Source organism: Petromyzon marinus, chromosome 19, assembly GCF_048934315.1.
Source record: "Petromyzon marinus isolate PM22_M1 ecotype Great Lakes invasive population chromosome 19, UKy_Petmar_22M1.pri1.0, whole genome shotgun sequence".
In the NCBI taxonomy this organism is placed as follows: domain Eukaryota; kingdom Metazoa; phylum Chordata; class Hyperoartia; order Petromyzontiformes; family Petromyzontidae; genus Petromyzon; species Petromyzon marinus.
Window position 1 is genome coordinate 5,364,723 of NC_133685.1, and position 21,896 is coordinate 5,386,618.

Below are 21,896 nucleotides of genomic sequence, written 5' to 3' on the forward strand. Positions count from 1 at the left end.
ATGCCTATTCATACTGCTGGCAAGGCAGGGCTAGCATGTGCGGGGCACATCCTAAGCTGGGGCTGCGATGAAGATGATTCTGCAATGGAAACTTGAAGAGAGGAGGAGGAGGAAGAAGGAGGAAACAGATTACGGTGGGAGACAATATGATTGGTTGGACAGGACTTCTCCTTGAGAGACGCTGAAGGTCACGGGAGATGGAAAGTGTCCGTTATGAACATCAGCTATCAATAATAAGGATGACACTGGAAAGAAAGGGAAACTGCATTTCACTGGTGCCACATGATAGTTACTGGTAGTAGCTTGCTTGGCTTGAAGTGGCCCGCTCATATGCCTGTACACAGCACACCTTATTACAACTGGCATTTAGCTTGCTGTTAGATACTGCCTGTCACAATAACTTCAGTAATTTCTACAACCTGCTGGAAAGAGACAACATAACATAAAACTGCTCTACAGGTGTTGTTAGTCTAACTCAGAATGCACAAAACAGGGCAATATGCGTTGAATAAAAAAAAAATCTACTACTTCTTACGGTGCGGAGAATTGATCTGCAAAGGTTTATACATTTGTGTCGAGGTGGGCTAGTGAGCCAGCGGATGGCTTCAGGAGCACCCTGGTGAATATGCAAAGCGCTGCCGGTGAATGATCAAAGAGGGCAAGTGGTGTTAATGTGCGCTCTGTGGCTTGAGGTTAGTGACCACAGTCTCACCGTAGGGATAGGTTCTCAATTGGCTATTGGTTTAGGGAGATACCTGCAACTGTCGTGCGACCTGTCCAGAAATGACAGCTCAACGAAGTGGCTTTCACCACATGGAAATATATTGCATCCAAATATATACAACTAGAATTTCGGCGGCTCATCGGATTCCTCCAGGAAAACAAAAATATTCACTCTGATTATCTATGCATTCATCTTGAACATCGCACCGTACACAGCTAGCCGTATTGAGCACATCTTCTCTCGGGCTTTCTCCAAGCACGACTGCGGGCATCTTCAGTGGTTGAAGAATCGCCTAACAGTGGCAGCCCAAACCCGGGAAAGACCACACTCAGGATTCCACACAGGTTTGAGAACCCACGTAGAATATTACGCATTTATGCAACATGCAAACTCAGCGAAAGCTCCACTCACCAGGGTTGCAATCGGTGAGGAGGGAACAGATGGAAAGGAGCACTTTGGAGATGGTGAGTGCCGGGCTCCAGTTATCCTTGAGAATGTCCAGGCAGATGACTCCCTGGCTGTTGATGTTGCAGTGGTAAATGCGAGTGCGGAAGGTCACCTAAGGGAAAATTGTTTGGCACCATCAGCAGAAATCCTGGCTTATAAGGAATGTGAATGTGTCGATTCAGCCATAAAAAATGTATTCTCGTGCTCACAATACACACGGTGAAACTCCTGTTGTCTACAGCAGGATGAACATTGTGGATCCTATTACCCGCAATGTCAACCACGAGTTTTCTCCACTCATCCTTACTCGGGTGGCATGATTCATAGCATAGTGTGTGAACCACTGTGCCACCGCTCTAGCTCAATTTGCATTTAGTTTTCACAAATGATCGATTCTCCCATGCAGTTTAACGGATGAATCCAGAGATTAGGAATCAATTTAAATTGATGAATCAATGCATTATTACATGCCTACTAACCTGTTCAAAAATGTCACTGTGTAATTTGCTGGCAAAATGCTCTCTCTGACTACACCACTATCATAGCTAATTTTTCCCACTATAACAACAACAAAAACACATTCATGAACAATGCATCTTAGCAATATTGATGTATTCATCATCACTTAGCCATGGTCAATCCCCTGCCAGATGAAGGCCTCCCCAAAGCCACAGCCACTTCTAATGATCCTGCAGTCACAATCTGTGGAGCACCTGCCCATTAATTTATTGTCATCGCTCCATCTCCTGGGTGGACGTTACATTCCTGATGTGTTGCAATGTGAACTATTCCGGGAAAACTCTGACCTCTGCTCACCGAGTCTCAATTCGGTAAAATGTTATATACCATGCAGTCTTACTGTCTTAGTTGAAAGGCTGGAGGATATTTTAAAAAAATGATGAAAGAGAAACCAAAACATCCTCATCCCCACCCTGTCTTACGTACAATGCGTAAACATGTGTGTGCCTGCCCGCAGGGCTGCGCTCGCCTTTCACAGAATGTCACACAATGTGAATCTAACATCGCTAGACTGCGTACTCTGGAGTAATGACAGGGGCCCTTTAGTTTTGGATACGTCACAATGCGCAGCAATCGACACTGGTATTATACATCCGAATAATACAGAGGCAACGATTACCCACTTAGCCTTAACAGATTGTGGGGGCAAGTGCCATCAGCAAACACTTATTTATGTCGGCGTGGTGCACCCGGGAATTGTGTAGCCAGCACCAGGCTCAGCCACATTTTCCTCCCAAGTTCTGATGTGGTACACGCCACACCACTTATTCATTTGAGGCCGAGTCCATCTACGACAGGTCTGGGACTGGTGCAGATGTTATCCACTACTTATTCTTGGTTCTTTCGGTAAAGTCACGTAGAAGAGAAATAATAAAATAATAATAAAACAATAACTTTACCGAAAGAACCAAGAATATGAATCCCTGCAGTCACGAAAGCTTTAAATCGAAATTTATCCACTACGGTCAGCTGTGGCTGGGAGTTGAACCCAGGTTGTCGGATGCCAAGCACCATGTGCTAACCCACTACTCCACCCTCTAAGTAAAAGCCTAAACCACAGGCACTTACTCAAACAAGCATGGCACAGTATTAAACACACAAGGCTATCAATATATGTAAGAAACATGTAAGAAAACACATTCCCGAAATTAAAAATAGCTTCGTAAAATTATCAGGAGCTTTGCAAAAACAAACAAGAAGTATATAGCACTGTACTTCATTACGGTTTTTTTTTTAAATAAAAACACACCCAGTATTATGCCATTACTGGTGAATGCCGTTCTTATGGGCGCACCCCCACCTCAGAAATCTGTTGCACAACCCAGTTGCACGCAACCGAGTTGCTTATGTGTGGACGTCTTTGTTGCAAGTCAAAAGCAGCTGCACCAGCCCCCCTTGCTTAAAGCAGACTCCACTTTCGAGGATCGAACTGCTCAGATATGATTGCTACCGACTTAGTCCATCACGTTGACATTTGCGGACGCATCATTGGTCGTAAAGGTGGGTGGGGGTGGAGCTAAGCGAGAAAAGGGAGGGTGGGACAGTGCTGTTAAGGGGCGGCCAGACACTTTAAGCCACACCCAGACGTGACCACGGTGCTGCAACTACTCACCCAGAAGCGGTCAAAGCCCTCGCAGGCGACGACGACGATAGAGTTTCACGGCAGACTCCAGTGGCGATTTGTTCACATAACGGATGGGGGCTCAGGTGCGGATGCGCCCAATGAACACAACGTCCATAGAACGAGAGCTCACCTTGGGTGGTTTGAAGGGGTATTCTGGAGTGAAGGTTATGTCCAGGAAAAACACTCCGCCCTCATACACAGAGCCAGGAGGGCCCAGGATGGTTGACCTCCATTCGTATATGTTATCACCCTTGGGGCCAGCACTGCAAGAAAAGAAAGTTCCATTTGAAGCTTGCGTGCTATGTTCTGCCACAAGATCACTATAAACGTAGAGTCGCAAGGCACCAAAGCTTCGTTCACATAAGTTGACAGTTGTTAACTCCATTGAGTTAATTGTATCGACCCTGGTAGGATGATAGGCTGAATCAACCCTCAAAAAGGATTTGAACTCACAACAGTCAGATTGCGGGCCACTCAATATCGCTTAGCCACCCAGGCTGGGTGTCGGAATCAGAGTATTTATTTATCCTGGAGAAATCCAGTGATCTATGAAGCTCTTTTTCACAGATGTGCAGTAGGGGCAGGTCATAAAGTTATAACAACAATACAACAAACTATAGGAGTGCAGAGTATAGGAAAGGTAGGCAAATAACTATAAATAAATAAACTACAACCAGAAATTAGTTCATTTTCAGAAGCGACCTGGCCACAAATTATAGCTCAACGAAGTGGCTTATGGAGAAATGTATAGCGGTCAAATATACTAGACACGTTTCCAAATGTGGAGGGCAGGTTACACTACATTATGCATAGCAGGTGTTTTATTATGTGCATATGTACGTGCCTGTGTGAGTGGATTTGCGGATAAATGCCGTATTGTTTGGCAGGCCACCTGGGCCGTCTTGCGACCACTTGCTTAAGTCTGCGGACAGCTTGATTTAGGGCGGCAAGTGTGAATGCTGGCGCACACGTTGTGCATTTGTACCCCAAACACAAGGGCCATGTGAAGATGTACGAGGCAAACTGAAGCGCCACGTCACAGCGGCGGGGGCGGCACCTTCTGAGACCTCTTATCCATTTGTGTGCATCGAGCCATGAGGTCACGACGCACAGCGGTCGTCCACCCACACCAACGACCGCTTTCTCCAAAACAGAATCATCATTAATCTTTCTTTAGACTGCAGGAGGAATCCGATGAGCCATGAAGCTCTTTTTTCACAGATATTCATTAGGGGCAGGGTCAGCAAGTTACAACAGCACGGTTCTTCATAATAGAGATTTTTGGGTTAGATCGCGTAAATATGAATGTCGGCAAACCCGCCACCACCCGACACAGCCAACTAGTAAGGTTTGTCACGTAAACAAAACGTGCCAATTCGTTATGAGTACAGCACACCGGTGGGTTGGAAAGTAAACCCAAAACATTTACAATTTGAGTACGACGTTTCACCAGTAATTACAATTAGTATCATCAGGCGATAGCCAAAAACGATAGTAGAGAAAATGGTAAGCGAGTCACAGAATATGAAAAAATTATTCATAAATTATTAAATGAAACAATTCCGATTTATCAAGATTGGGCAAGGCAGCAAAAAACAACAACAACAACAAAACAGTCCCAGACCACACCAAGACATCACACAGCAGTAGTCACTCAATAACACTGGATTTTAACATTGAACTATCGATACACCGGTAATGATCAAAGTCACAAATCACATCTGCAAACGACGAAGAGGCGCACGTGCGATTCGCACGGACGTGCCGGTCTACGTTGGCCCAACGCGCCCGCAAGAAGTGGGGCACCGCTTGCGCCTTTCACACGGCGGCAGTTATGTGCTGGCAATGCCATAACTCTGGCGTACAGCGACGGGGACATGGCACCTGCTGCTATACGGCCATGTGTAATATAACACCCACATCATCTGCTCCATAGCCAGAGGGTCAAGAACACGCAAGTACACACAGGGGAACTATTATGCATTGATGTCAAGGCCATTTTGACACCCAACAGCCACCGTAAGCTGGACGAATGCCACGTGCATCCGACTGCGTATATATCTATTATATATCTATTCAATGAGAAGCTAACAAAAGCGGTTCGCGGGGGTCTACCGTTTTTAAGCGACGTCTCATTTTAATTGCCAAGCACATTCTCGTTGTTTTGTTATTCGCTTCAACTCATTGTCTCTGCTGATCATTTCCTAAAAAATAAGGAAATAAACGCGCTGGCGGCACCTTGCCAATAAATCTACCCGTGCGGTGCCTTTTAAAACCCGGTTATTAACTTCCAAAGGGTGTGATTTCTCCGCAAAATATGACAAAACCACACGGCTGAGTGAACGCAACGTGCTTCAGCGTGTTCAGGCGATTTTTTTGCTTCATTATTTTGTATTATTCAAAGCAAACAGACGTCCAAGTCTCACGCCAACCACCGCCTCTCGCATGTGCTACGCTCGACCCCAGTAAGTGTAGACTCTGCGACACCAATACGGTGAGGGTAGACATCTAAGCTCCTCATGCACAGCACTGGAATACAGTGCTGCTGTGCTCAAGGGACCAATGCACATACACGCACGCACCATGGACACGCGCATACGAGCACGCATCTGCGCAACCTCATTACGAACGAGTAACAGCCTCGCCGGACGTTATTTTCGTTGGAACCTGAATGATGTCCTACTTAATTGCGACTTCAAACCAACGTCGCCCAAGCATCAATCATATCAAACGCGTCTGCATTTCAGATGTTCTATGGAGCTTTCCCATCTGAAGCTTTGTCGACATCCTTGGACACACTGGCCCACCGCTGCGAAGCGTAAAAATAATCTCTGTTATTTTTAGTCTGTCCACCCCGCCTCATCGACACGGGGCTGTTAAAATGTGCGCCCCATCCACAGAGCGGCCCCGCATTCGTGTTTTGGACGTAAAGGAGCTGGGCGGGAAACAGGAAACATATGGGCAACACACGAGAACCGCAGACATCCCCAAAGCGAGCTCGCCCACACACAACAACGCACATCTCTATGAAGCACTCCTGGCCAGGTGCAGCGACGTGTGCAGTTCTCCCTCTCTCTCTCTCTGCACGAGGAGGTCCATTGTCCAGTTGCTGATTGAGGGGAGTGGGCGTCGAGTCAAGAGCCCACAGAGGTAGTCGCCGGGTGCCGTGCTCGCTCCGTGACAGCGTTGGCAGGGTCCGGTTTATTTTCCGTGCAGGTTCTGCACATTTCTGCCCGTAATTTTAAGAAGCCGTCATCCGTTTTGGTGTCTTGTGATATTACTGCCAGGGTTATGCTTGCGTTCAAGAAAGGGACTTAAGGGTGTAAGGCCTTCAACGCTTTGCATTTAAGATGAGGATTTCCCTTACGGCAGTTTTGATTTAAAAATGAATTGAGTTTGGCTTGGGAATTCATATTTTTAAAAAAAACATGGATTGCATAAAGAAGATATGGTGATGAACTGTGAACCCAGCAGCCTGAGTTTGAGTCCCGACCAACACTGGTGATGAGTGATGTGTGAACCTATCCTCGCTCACCAGTAAGGTGAATTGTGTTCAAACAACCTCTTATTGTCATCAGTGTATGGTAATATGACCCATATAGCATAAATAACAATGAGCGCATTGATATCTTGGTGGCAGAGAAATCCAGGTCAAGACTGAAAATGTCACAAACTCAGCAAATTATTGTTTTTCTTAGCAAGAATACTTCCCATAGGGTGAAAGCCTCTTTGTGCAGACATCAGTTCAATGCTGTAATCTCCACTCATATGATGAAAGGTGCTTGCGAGATGAATGGGCGTCTAATTGTACTAGCTGATTGAACAGCCAAGCCCAGCAATCCTTTACCTCTGCTGTCCATTACACTCCGCTCAAGTAAAAAAAATGTGACACATCGACTTTAGTAACAATTGCTAGACTAGTGATAATCATTAACAGCCGTGCTTTATCCACTGCTTGGGGGGGGGGAGGCCTCCCCCACAAGCTGTTGATACCCCACACGGCCTTTGCGATGCAACAATCAATAGAACTCCTGAAAGACCAGTCGATTTCCCATTCTATGTCCCCTCGGATGTGTTCCCACCATTGGCTGCCAATCCACCATCAGGTCTCATCCACCGGCAAATCATCCTTCCCAAACCTACTGACTCTTCTGAACAAAGAACGCTGTCATCTCTCCAATAGCTTCTTTGGCTGCCATTCCGTCACCTGCCATGGCGGCGAGATGTTAACAACCTTTCCTGGTATACAGAAAGGTAGTGGGTTTGATCCAGACCCAGATGCCTGTATACGTGGAGTTTGCATGTTCTCTCTCCACGTCGTCACGTGGATTTTTCTCCGGGTCCTCCGGTTTTTCCCTCCACATTAAGAATCAACGTCACCCGTTTTAGAGTATTTGGCTGCTATAAATGTCCACGACATGAGCCACTTCGTTGGGCTATCATTGTGATAGTCAAGTCGCTTCTGAAAAAGAGCTACATGGCTCAGTGGGTCTTGCCTGGTAAAATATAGTTTAGTTTTAGTTTAACCCCAGCCATCGTCATCCTTTCTAATGGTGTGTGCCGTCTCATCCACTGTCCATCAACTTTTCATCAGCCGGCCATCATCAATGGGAAGAATGTTTCCCATTTGCTTTTGGCCTCCGGTCCGTGTGTTCCTTCTCGCGTCTTACATTGTAATTCTAAGCATGCCCCTCTCGATGCATGCATTTCATCTTTTGTTTCATTCGCTTCCCCACTGTCAATGTATTAAAGCCATGTGTCATCGCAGTAAATATGCACTCGTTGAATACTTCTGCTTGAGGTACGCTGGCACGTCGCTTCTCATTATCAAACTCAGTTTATAAAAAGCACCCCAATCACTTTTTCGCCCTCTTAACTTCATCATTTTGATCCTAGACTCCCTTCAATAATTGACCTTGGTATATTTACTTAGCTGTCTTTTCCAGTTATTTTTCTCCAAAACATAGCTTCATTCGTCGAGCGAAATCATTGTACATGGCCCTCTTGTTTTTCTCAAGCAAAACTCTTTATTATGTTTGACCATACTTCACCACACTTGTCAGTGTTGGGAAGTGAAGGAATGGTGGGGGGGGGGGGGGGGGGTGCCCAGGACTGAATCAGCAGTTATCACGTGCTACTGTTAGCCATGGCCAGGAATCAAACTTAGTTACCCGGGTTTATATAGCAGTGTCAGCCTAGGTGACACCGCTCCCCTGGAGTAATATATATATATTCCTTACAAACTATTGTACAATACCGAGAGCCAAACACACAAATCTAACAACTTAGTAATGTCCTCCATTCATCATATGCCATGTTCATAATGCTGCACATAACCGGTTAAATATCCTGTCCAATGAGACCGAATATGCAAATACAACCTCACACCGCAACTGCTTTCTGATGCAACTGGTGTCACAAAGGTCTACACTCGAAGGGGGCTCTCGATACCCCTGCTTAAAAGGTATTTGGCCTACTCCTCCATGCCGACCAGACGTCCGGGAAGAGTCGGAAGTACCCACACTTTACCCCCGACCATACGTGACCTGCCAATCTATTGATTAACTGTGTACCCATTTATTGCATGCTGCTGGGTGGACAGAGGCTGGTGGGCGATTCAAGGAACGTGCTCCACTGAACCTGACGACTTACAGACTTGCAAGTCCCGTGTGCTAACCATTACACCATGGCAGCACCCCCAAGCGTGTTATTTAATTGTTATTATTGAGCCAAAAGGCTACATTTGGCTTCAGGTTAATGAATCGATGTGCATGACGTATGCATGCTTTACGCATTCGAAGCGTGTGCAGATTTCTTGGTGTTCAACTGCCTGCCACTTTTGCGACCATAATTTGTGCTGCGGGAAGCACGGAACAAGAGTTCACCCATTCAAGGCCAGTTTTGGCAGACGAGGATAAGCAGAGCCTGTAAACATCCAACTTCGCTTTTTTTTTTTTAACCAATATAAAAAAATAAAATTCCTTCAAATGTAGATGCAACAGGCTGGTCATCGTTCGCCGAGCACATTTTCACGGAAGCAATCCAACTCTTACATAGTTCCCCTGTTTGTAGCATTTTTGCAAGGATGCGTTTCGTTTATTCGTCGTCTTCAGAAAATTAATTCAAGAGCTGCCGCGGATTTCTTTCTTGGCTCTCGGGACAATGCGGCCAGTGCTGTGGCCCGCGGGAATCATACGAGCACATTAATGGAGGATGGCAACGGCTCGTACGGCAGATCGGATGAAAGCCCCCTCCCCCCCCCCCCCCCCAGGGGCCACGATCTCCACGCACGCGCAACACCCGAATCCACCGCGCACGAAAACGTCCAAACGAGCGTGTTTCCACGACGCGCGCCGAGTATTCCTGACGCGTCACGTTCACAGCCGCTAGACGCCGATGCAAAAAAGCCAAGATATTTTTCTCACAACCTATTTTTTTTTTCTCTCTCTCTCTCTCTCTCTGAAAGACAACGGTAAGGAATTGCAGAAGAAATATAATTGACGTGTTACTTTTCACTTAGGTGTTTTGTTTGTTGTTATATTTTAAACACGACAGTCCGTTAAAGCTGTAATTCTTCAATGCTAATAATTTGTGTTTGCTACTGCAATGTTCTCGTAATCTGTGCTCATGCGACAAGCAATCGTGACTTCCCAAAGAAGTGGTACAAAGGTTTGCTCCCCCCTGGAGTGATGACGACGACTGAGCGAGTCATCCCTCAACTGGGCACTGAACCTTAACGCAAAAATAACTGTCCACCTGTTTCGCACCTCCGATGAGCATGGTTGGCTACGTACGGTGCGAAAGAAGTTCAATATACATACAGATAGTACTGAGCGAAGGCAGACCATGATCACAATAATTAAATTGAGGCAACTGAATAAAGGTTGAAAACCACAGAAGGGAAACATTTCTCCAAAGCGGGTTCTTAAATGCTTTCAAGTACAGGCGAAAAGTACTGTAATTCATCTTCTTGGTTCTTTCGGTAAAGTCACGTAGAATGAGAATTAAATAATATTATTTATTAAATAATATGTTTTATTATTTTATTCTCATTTAAATAATATTTTTCATTATTTTATTCTCATTCTACGTGACTTTACCGAAAGAACCAAGAAGATTAATCCTTGCAGTCACGAAAGCTTTACATCGAAAAAGTACTGTGATACCATTCACTTGGAGGATATATCAATGACGAGTGCAATTTTTTAGTCTGTTGCCGATCCAAAATGCAATGTGTATACCACGACTCTCATGGTGTGCGGAGGCCTTAATCCAGTGGAGGTATTGACAGAGGGCTGTAAATTATAGATTTTTTTTTTATCAGGAAACCACACCTTTCCTTGAGTAAAGTCCACCACAGTATTTTAATTTTGCTCCAAATATTTCGAGTTAAGTTAATTTATTGCTTCATGTAACTTCCTATGAGGCCAATAATTCATCCCCAATCTCTTGTTATTTAAGACCAAATCACCCTGAATGTGCTCGACCCCAAGACGGGTTGAGCCTGGCTAGTGCTTTGAAAGAAGACTGCCTGAGAATACCAGATGTTGTAGACTTGAGCTGTGAGCTAGACAGGAAGCGGCTGTAGCACATTGGAGTCCTGCACCTATCTGTGCAGCGCTTTAAGTAACTCTCTAATGTTTCACTCCCAGTTCCTGAAGAAGCTCCAAATATTTGGGAGTGAAATGTCAGACATCATACCGAAAAAACACGCGATACAACCCCAAACCAGATCAGAGCTATACAGCACAACTAGAAAAACCTCGTGAGTCGAGCTTTGACTGCTATCCCCTCGTGTGGAAGGATTTTCTCCGGGTAGTCAGGCTTCTGTCAAATACTCACAAATATAATTATTTCCGTATGTATTTTACACTACTTTCGCACCGTACGTAGCCAACCATGCTAATCGGACGTGCAAATTGGCCAGAAGTCCCAACACAGGAACACACCTGTTAACCCACCTTATTACAGACCAATTCAGACCTTATTGGTCACCCCGTGCCCCTTATAAATCTCAACGTTCATCCTATAAAGTCTCATCAAAAAGGCGAAACACAAACCAATATGAATGCATTTATTTATTGAAACAGCTGTATGCGATATGGACCTGAAAACTCAATTTCCCTGTACAACAATACGAGTACACCGTATGGGTTGACAGGTATGCAGGACTATCCAGATGAATAGTTTTAAGACTTAGTGTGGTGTTCCTGAGTGAAGAGGATTATTCTTGCTCGACTTCCCTCTCTTGCCTCTCTCTATACGTTTGCTATGAAGAAAGGCAACTGCCCTAAACGTCGCCTATTATATTACTCATCCTTTTAAGGCAAACCTGTCATTAACAAAAGTGTTGGGAGTTTTCGTTTTTTTGTTTAATTCTCAACATAATGTCATCGTTAGGAGGAGGAGCAGGAGGAAGAGGACAGAAGTAGCGCTAATTTTGACATTGTTTTCAACATTCTTGGTTCTTTCGGTAAAGTCACGTAGAAGGGAGATTCAACACATTACATAAAATCCGTGATCTGGTTCCGTCTGTAAAAGATGTGATTCCGGACATACAGCACCCTGGCGTCTACAAACTAAGTTGCCTCTGTGGTAGTAGTTACATTGGAGAAACCAAACGACATGCCTCTGACCGCATTCGTTAACACAAAGCAGACCTAAAACACGGTAGGACCTACACCTCGGCCGTGGCAGATCACTGTTATAATTCAGAAGGCTTACATGAGATTGACTTCTCCAAGACAGAGGTTATTTGCAAGCCATCTGGCTACCATGAGAGATTCGTTCATGAGGCTATCCACATATACAAACACAGAGACAATTTCAACCGAGAAGATGGATTCTGGCTTAGCAATCATTGGAAGGATTTGAGAAACCATTTCGGGTCTTAATTGATTGTTTACGCTTACGGTGGCTTTCAGACCGCAACCATTATTTTCGTCTCCCCCCTCCTCTTTTCCGAACATAGATGAACTCGTCCATCTGAATAACTGCCAAATTGCTCTCCGTGGTGCTAACGTTAAAAAAACGCCACTTTTTTCAAATTTTCTTGCTGTGGTTTTCACACCTGATGATGATTGCTTGCGTTGCAGTTGAAACGTCGTGAGAATTTTATTGTTTTATATTTTTATTATTTTATTGTTTCCCTTCTACATGACTTTACCGAAAGAACCAAGAATATGAATCCCTGCAGTCAAGAAAGCTTCAATAAAAATAAAATTTCAATGTCGCGGGTGTTCACACGCCGCCCAGGTACAGCTGCTCAAGAGTCACAGCCACGACATTTTTGGATGAGAATCACCGTTTGCATCCCTTCAAACAAGGTGACATAAATTGATCGATTGTGCTGACCGCAGACCAGTTCAATACACAGCAGTGTACGGAAACGTGTCTCAGCACCGAGCCGGTAGCCAGTCAGTATAGATTCGATACAATTATAAAGCAACACATTCATCAATAACGCTGCCCTCTAATAGGGGGAAATATATGACAGGCAACGTTTCAGGCAATTGCCCTTCTTCGTCTTCTTCAAGGACAGTGTTGTAAAATGTCACCTATTATATATCTCTTCCCCCCCCCCCCCCCATTCAGGGTGGCATTATGACAAATGTGTTGAGATTTTTCTTATGCATGCTCATGCACCACTGTTTTTTGTCCCAACATGATCATTGTACAATAAACCTCCACTTAGCCATGACGCAGTTGGGCGCAACTCCATGGACCCTAAATGTAATCTCGCCAAATAAACAACCGGGAACCATTCAGCAGTACGACACTGCCCCCCTCCCCCCCCTAACGTTTCACGGTGTGGCTGCTTCCATTGCCGTGCGCCGGCTGACGATGACATTTAGCGAGACGCGAGGGGTCGGGGAGCCCCTTCAACTCACCTGCAGTTGGGCGGAGGGTCGAGCGTTATCTCGGCGAGCTCCTTCTGGATCCTGCACGCATTCCCCCATACACATAAACTGGGTCAGTTATCAGAATCAGAACATTTATTTATACTGGAGGAATCCGACGAGCTGTATATATATATCTATATTTCACAGATGTTCCAGTTGAGGCAGGTCAGAACATAACAACAACGGTACAAAAACACGACAGGAGTGCAAAGTATAGCAAAGGAAAGCAAATGACAAAAAAAGAATACAAATAATACTAAACTATTTTTTTATATTGCACGGTGAAGCCCACCGAGCTGTTAGCTTTTTTGTTACATGCGACCTGGCCACAAATGATCGCTCAATTAAGTGGGTTATCATGTGGAAATTTATAGCAGTGAAATAATCGAAACACGTTTCTAAACATCCACATGACCACACTGAGAACATGCAAACTCCAAATATACAGGCGTCAGGGTTGGCATCGAACCTCCGACCCCCTGTGTACCAGGCGAAGAAGGTAACATTTGGTCACCTTGGACACACAAACCAGTCGGCGCTGCGCTCACAACCCCGAGCCGCAACATATATTACAGCTGCATCTTTATTACCATTACCGCTAGAGATAGCTCACAACGGTAAATTACACTTAACCATGGATATAATCCATTTCACAGTGCAATTTATGCAGCATAATTGCATAATAAAAAGTAAATTTTAAGAAAATAGAGGGTCCATGCGAGGGTCTATTGAGATCCATTATTATTATCATCATCACCTCCTCCATATGGGAGTAACAAGGTTTTGTATTTACACAGTTGTTATTTAGGGTGGCACAGTGGTTAGTATACTGCGCTATGAATCCGGCAGTCCGAGTCCGATACGTGGCCATGGAAATCATCAGCGATGAGTGATATCTGATCCGGTCTCTCTTCTTTACCAACCCACACTGACCAGCATGGTGAAGTATGGTAAAAAAAAACCCTCGTGACCAACATGGCATGGGAAGGACCTTCATCCAGCAATGGAATGGCAAAGGGCTGTATCATGAGCATATCAATCGGTTGCCATATTGACGAATAGATGCATCATCGCATGCCTAACGCTGACGACCATTAAGGCTATCCAGCCACTTGCAAAAGAGACTTATAGTCTCAATGGGCTCTCAAAATTGATTGAAGTCCGAGGGTAATACTGCTTGGATTTTTCGCAGTTTTGTTGTCTAGCTCTCCGATGTGTTTTCGAGTCATTCGGCGTGCTGTGTCTGGTGTCACGTCCGACACTGCTACCGGCACAGAGCGAAATTTCGGACATCAACATGCCAGAGAAAGTTTGAGGCTTTTTAACAAAGTGTAAATGTATAATGTTGCGAATATATATTAAAAAAAAGAAAGTACATTTACTTGTCACCCTGTGAATGACACTGCTTGATATATATTTAGCGGCAGGTAACAAAAAGCTAAATTAGTGGATATATTTGATTACCATGTCAATCGCAAAATGAACGGCATAGACGTAATCAACAAATGTAGCTCTCAGCGTGTAACTGAGCGACAAACGCTCGGACAGTTAAATACGCCCCAAAATTATTACCTCGCATTACGTGGTACGTCAAGTAAATAACAGCAACACAAAATATGCTATGATCTTTTAAACATGAAAATGCCAGGAAACCACTGAAAAACTTGCAATATTTTTTATACTTAGAAGGCGTTAACTCAACATGCCCAAAGAAAAACAGATTAGCAGTGACAGCCAAGCACCGAGAGAAATCTGATCCTTAGCGAATGCGCCTTTGCATTTGGCAAGATTCCAAACAGACCACCCACATCTATTTAAACTACAGACCCTTCTCAATGTTATAGCCTTTTGCTTGCAGGATTAAATTATTCTTCAATTTAAAAGCCACTTTTGTGCCTACGAGTGTCCATGCTTTAATACGCCAGTCGGACGACCAAAACGAAGAGACAATTCCTCAGCAATTTGGCTCAGCATCCATGGCCAACGGTAGCGACACGGGGGGGGGGGGGGGGGGGGGCGCACGATATCCATTTCAAAATGCATGGTGTGAGCAACGAAAGCGGACAATGTTACTCGGCCGTTTGGGACACGATTAAATAATCAGTGGTCACCTGTGGCAGTCGAACAACTCTGTCTAGATTTACACTGCGCGGTAATTTAATTCACGCACGGCAATTACGGCATTCGGGCCACAATATCTGCATTGACCTTCGAGAGCGCCATCGAATACAGCGTCACCATATAAAATACCGTCATTTTAATGATGACTCTTAACAATTCCTTCTCATGCTGGGGACTGCATAAGCAGTTACACGTCATGGCACACAATAAATCACTTTTCTTTTTTCACTTCAGAGCATTATCCCCTATCCTCGCCTCTAGTCCTGCATAAAAACCTCATCAGCCTCAACCCTTACAATTTGCATTTCTCTTTTTCCCGCAGCGTAAATTCAAGTGCAATATATGTCATTGTTTAATTAATAATAAAATACATATTATTCCAAAGTAGGGAGTGTTGGGACAACCCATAAACAAAAAAGGAGATGAATCGATTGGTTGTTCAGGCCTTGTAAGGGTGGTACTCTTTGCTTTAGTATCAATGCCCTGCTGTGTAACCTTCACCGACTGCTTATTTTGGACTCAATGTAATAAGTAGGGAAATAGGGTGGGAGGAGATGAAAAAACAAACCTCACTACCTAATGTCGTGTGAGCATGCTGGTAGAAACGTACTGAAAATCAATAGTAGTAAACAAAAAATTATCCCAACCATTTCAATCCACCGATGAATGAACACACTTTCCCATGCGATGTTGGTAATGTGTTTGTTTTTTCTAATCATACTTTACCACACTGGTGGGTTTGTGCAAGGGGCAGGAAGGGGTTAGCTATCGCTCGCCAATGATGTTAGCCGTGGCCGGGGAATTAAAACTCGGGTAGCTGAGTTCATTGCACAGCGCTCTAACCGCAGCACCACCGCTCCCACCCCGGGTACCAATGTAAAGACACATTATGATGTAAGTGAAGAACATAGTGAAAAATTGATGATCAACCATTGGTGTATGAGCTATTAAGAAGCTAACTGATAGATTTGAATGGCTGCCACGAGTGAAATCACACTTGCGGCGATAACGACATTTAAAGTACAGATGTACTTAATCAGACATTACTTTTGGTCTAAGATGTGTATTTTAGCATTGACAGACATGGAGAAAATTACAAGAACGTTGTCAAATTATGATGCTTGGTACACTGCGAGTACGTACATCCACAAGTCGGGATGTGCGCAAATCAACACTCGAGTTTTACTTTTGTCGATATAAAAATAATACATACCACCACTTTCAATGTTGGCAGCCCATTGTTCATTCTTATACCAAAACTGTGGAATTTACTCCATAGTAAATGACACAATCTAATGCCTCATCAGCTTTTACGTTTTACATAACACGTGAAGTTGTATGAACGCATCCATGATAAGTACTTCCTGTCCTTCCCCCACACCTCTAATTAGCACGGCTGGATGCATACTACGCAAAAGAAGTTCCAACACACATACGTACATACAATGACGATAATGTTTTCATGTATTTCTTTTCATCATTTCCCGCGATTTTATTCCGATTGTGCTATTGCCGTCATCTCATGAGATGAAGCATCCATTCACATCTCTCGTACGGCAATGCAACCCTACGATTTAGCGAACGGCCTACGGAAGCAGAAACCACAGATCTACTTTAGAGATCCCTTCAAGTGACCTCTGATGCATTAGGTGACATTATTTTTACCCATCCTACCAAGAGACATGTTCATCGCGCGACAGTCAACCCTAAATATTAGTTTTCTGGAGCTGAAATTTTGGGCAAAATTAAAGTGCAGAACCAAATTTAATGTAATACTTTTGGTGCGCTCATTCATGACGAAAACGAAACTACACTTGAGAACACGGTTTATCCGTAACAAACTCTACGCAATTCTATAGGTCTCAATGTGAGTCTATGCGTCTTTATGTAAGTCAATGTCAACCGGGCTGAGACCATCAACTCACTCCACTTGAGAACCCATTTGAATCACGAGCAGTAGCATGAAACCAGGATCCAAACCTGGTACATCAATGGTGCTAACTCAGCACTCCGACCTGTTTGCCACCCAGCCACCTTGATGATGATGATGACGATGACGACAACGGCGATCAAAAATCCGCAAATCACTCGCCTTTTTGCGCTGGTCGACAGCTTGGCTGCAGTTTTGCCCGGAATCTTGGCCTCCTTCCTGCGCGGCTGGGCAGGCTCACGCTCGGGCTGGTCAGCGTCCGAGCCGGTGCCGCTCGTGCCAGGGCTGTCTCCGGATCGTTGCTCCCTCTCAGCCGCACTCGACATGGCCTCGTGTCAACGCTGCCGGCGCAACACAACTCGCAAATCAACCCCGCGTCGCCCGTCCCCCACATTGCTCCACCTCCAACGAAACACACGTCTGGGTTTGATCGCCAACCCGCGTAAGGTAAAGCACATGATCCGACGAGTGCTGCTAGTCCCGAGGACCCAATATATGGCCCACGGATGCATGCATAATGTAAAATCATCATCATCATCACCAGCCATGATCCACTGCTGGATGAAGGCCTCCCCAAGTCATCGCTATCTCTCACAACTCTGCGGGTTTGATAATCCAACGAGCACCTGTACATGAGCTGATTTGTATACGTACAGCCCCTCTGCCAGTCCACTGCTGGATGAGGGCCTCCCTACACCATACGGGGCCGTTGGCGTTATTTCACGCTTCTTCACCAGGCTGGCCAATGCGGGTTGGTGAAGGCGGGGAGAATAGACGTCCGAGCATAGTACAGTACAACAATGAATTTTGCTGAATTGCTATATGCTGACAATGCTGCCCCACGACAGCCTAAAACACCAGTTTCATGCATGGTGGTCACCCATTCAGGCACTCGCCATTCTCAGCCCTGCTTAGCATAATACAAATTGTATGGCGAGAATGCAAGGACGAATAACAAAAAGCGAAGCAGTTTGTTTAAGACATAATTCAATAACCAACGCAAAGTAAAGGCTTAAAAGCTTGTATTCGTGAACCCAGTGTTCTATCGCATACGACACTTCAGTCATTAAACATCACTGCAGGAACACTTCAATCCAAAAATAATTCTCGCAAAAATCCCCACCACCACCGTCACCGATGTAATTTCCCACATTACACGCAACCACGCTTTCATATTCCCATTAACAGAAAATAAGCAAATCAGACTACAAAGACACGATTGCTAAGTCCATTAGACATACAGTGTGGGTATTTAGGCAGACGGTAGCCGAAAAAAAAGACTAATCTTCCATATTTCCCATCGGGATGTAAACATGGTTAGCCTGCATCATCCTCATTATAAACGGAGAACTGCTGAGCAGTACAGAGCAACACAATGGACCAGTATTCACAGGTCACAGTAACTCCATTGGCATAACATGAAGCGCAGAAACTTTGGGAAAAAAAACTAACAGGCTTTTTGATCCTCGCCAGCAATACTGCAGCCAGTCTGCCATAAATCCTCTCTTTCTTTTACAAATCCTGCCCTCAACGCACTCCCAAAAGCACCCTCACAACGGAGCGGTTGACCTTCAGCGTTAAATATCAAGGTCTGTGATGATGCGGGTGTGTTAAGTTAATGTCCTTTGGAGTAAACAGACCTTTGGAAGTCACGTTGCATTAAAAAGCATCGTACTGTATACACTATGTATATCGTGTTAAATCTCTGTGCAATCAATGCTGGCGTGTGGAAAGGCCCAATTTGACCCACTGCTTAAGATCCCCCCCCCCGTCATATGCCGGATACTTTCCACAGTTTACGGTAAAAAAGTTGAAGGTGGACCCCTGCAAAATTTGGTGGAAAGACCTCCACTACAGGAAGGTGTATTCGGCATACTCTTCCACACTGGCCAGATGTCTTGTATTTATGTACGCTGAACTTCTATCGCACCGTACGTAGCCAACCGTGCTAATCAGAGGTGCGGGACCAACTGTGTTAATCAGAGGTCTTGGAAGAGGTAGGAAGTAAACCACACTTTACCCCACCACACGCAAACCTGCCCAGGATCGACTGTGGTGTGCCCATTTATACTGCTGGATGCACAGCGGGTGGAGGAGGGATTTGAGAAAGTCTCAAAAGCTGCGAATGCCCTGCCGGAAGATGGAGTCGAACCGGTGAAAGCTCTGCTCAGTATTACACAGCGGCAACTCCCTGCTCATCATACTTGAGGAATAGTACTGATACAATAGCTGTATGTGATTTCATAATAATAGCAATGCACCGGCCTTTGTCAATCCATTGCTGGATGAAGGCCTACTCACGCCGTATCAATCAAGGGGGCAGCTGACCATATTTAATGACAAGTTCAGATATCACTTGCCTCCGATGTTACCCCGTAATCGGGAATCAAACTTAAGTGGGCAGGTTCACAATGCACTGCGTTCCTCACTGTGCCACCACTCTCCCCACCCCGTATGATTTGTCAGGCTTGGGTTATTTAAACGAGGTAAGGAGCCAATTGAGATAACACATGGGAAACCACAGGACATGCGCACACATGCAAAGCTTATTCAGCATGTTTTGATAGAATGCTTTTCAGAGCATGAGTGCACAGATTATAAATCTGGCTTTGTAAATTACTTGCCAAAAAGAGAAAAGATGAGTTGCCAACTGCCAAACGAATGCTTATGCCAGCAATGTAAGGTAGATCTCTGATACTGCAAGGTTGCTTTTGCCATTTGTCCTCAATCTCTTTCCTCCATCATCATGAAAATAAAATTGAGATCTCCTTAAACACGTGTAAACATCGCCAGTTTTCAGATAACACGGTTCAATGTTTGTGAGCGTTATGTGGCTTGTTGCGGAAGATATCAATGACACATATTTGCCTGTAATAGGTCTGTATATAATATAAAAAATACCAAATCTCACAGCTTTCACGTTTTCCACAGCCACTCGCACATAAATAAGCCAGTATCAATTTCATGGTGTGGTGAGGATTTTGACGGCAAGGTTTCGTACGTGCCAGCAAATCATCCTGTGATTGTCGTTTGATAAATTGCATAAAACATGAACGCATCTTAATCCGATTCGGTCATATAAGCCTGTGTATGATTAACACATTGCAAACAAATGAGCACATACGGGCAATACAACATATGATGGCCAAATTGCGGTGCACAAAAACCACAATGGTTGGGGTTTATTGGTTGTCACCATTGCCGAGCAGCACACTTTAACACATCTGTGGTGTGCACGATTAAGTCTCCCACCTGGTCTTACGCTTCTAAGAGTAAACGATATTTACTTCACATTATACAGCATTAAAGGTCCTTTTTCTTCGCGACCGACAGCTGATAAGCAAGCTAGAGAAGAGCCAAGAGCCACATGGCAGATAATAAACACGTCCAAAGCCTACTGAACACAATTCCTGTGCGTTCGTGCTCGGTAGAAGAAGAGAACCCATCCCGTGAAGTCTCGCCATGACCAATGTAATACGTTACATGAATCGATAACGTCAAATGCAACCAGGACAGATATTATTTGTTGTTGTTGTTGTGTTTTAAGCCCAACGCACACATGAACACACGGAGGTTTTATCCTTCTGTATCACGAACAGCCCCCTCCCGAATTCCTGTCGTGGCTAGAAGATCTCGACAATGGTATTTAGCTGCTGGACATGTTGCTGTCTTAAGCAAGACGAAAACATAACGTTGAAGCCCTCGTGTGAAATGTAATCCGTATGCGTATTTATGCATTTCACGATGGAAAGAAAAAAACACGCTGGCGAGAGAGAGAAGAGAGAGAGACCATGTGGAATCATGCAAAACACGAGAACGAACCTCGCTCGCAGCCTCTTTTATGAAAGAAAAAATAAATCCATGCCACAGAGTATCTATCCATTTCATGTAGTTGTTTATGCTGTTAAGCTCAAGGAAGCCCGCGTTCGTCCTACTACCGAACGTCCAACGTTCTGAACCGTAATCGATGGGGCGATGTTGGGGGGGGGGGTCTCTTCGGGACAACCCACAACATATTGGGGACCCGAGAATAATAATAACAACAACAAACAATAACAACAAAGGGGTTGAGCGCGTCCTCCGAACAAACGAGCGAGCCGAATGGAAGGTGTTGACCGACAATTCAAGGGTTAAACTGGCGTTGGTTTTTAAAGGCTTTGGGTCAGCGAGCAAACAAAAGAAACGCGTACTGCTGCTGCTGCTGCCACCACCACCACCAACCACTAACCACCACCTCCAGCAACTCATCCCGATTCTCTTCGTGATCCATCAACCCTCCCTCCTCCTCTTTCCATGTCGGTTGTCATTTCCCAACACGAATCCACTCTACCCAACCCACACTGCGCCAACAATTAAAAAGCACAACAAGCCCGGCCAGTTCTATCCCATGCACACTTACTTGGCTCTTTTGTTCTCCAAGTCGTCTTCTTGTTCCCCGTAGTAATAATCCTGTTCGTTATTTCTTTTGGATGTTAATAGTTGGCAGAGGAGGAGGAAGGAGGAGGGCGAGTGGAGGTGATGGGGGAGGGGATGTCGACAACACAGCCACCAAACCACGCTGCTGTAGAAATGTTATTGTCTGCACCACCACCACCAACAACAACAACCAAACCCAACCACGAGAAATCG

The 21,896-nt window shown here is 44.9% G+C and overlaps 1 protein-coding gene across 6 annotated transcripts in view; it reads right to left on the reverse strand.

Moving 5' to 3' along the window:
• The window catches only part of LOC116943909 (ubiquitin-conjugating enzyme E2 E2), a 35,554-nt gene that overhangs the window by 9,907 nt on the left and 3,751 nt on the right, over positions 1 to 21,896 (reverse strand). For 3 of the 6 annotated variants that reach the window (XM_032957250.2, XM_032957249.2, XM_032957248.2), the window contains exons 2-6: positions 21,667 to 21,729; positions 17,430 to 17,608; positions 13,205 to 13,255; positions 3,445 to 3,577; positions 1,136 to 1,283 (exon numbers count right to left, since the gene is read on the reverse strand). In XM_032957250.2, the coding sequence (XP_032813141.1) occupies positions 1,136 to 1,283; positions 3,445 to 3,577; positions 13,205 to 13,255; positions 17,430 to 17,593 (496 nt within the window). In that variant the 5' untranslated portion in view covers positions 17,594 to 17,608; positions 21,667 to 21,729. The remainder of the gene's footprint in view (positions 1 to 1,135; positions 1,284 to 3,444; positions 3,578 to 13,204; positions 13,256 to 17,429; positions 17,609 to 21,666; positions 21,730 to 21,896) is intronic. The other 3 variants (XM_076068093.1, XM_032957252.2, XM_032957251.2) reach the window with 1 other exon arrangement.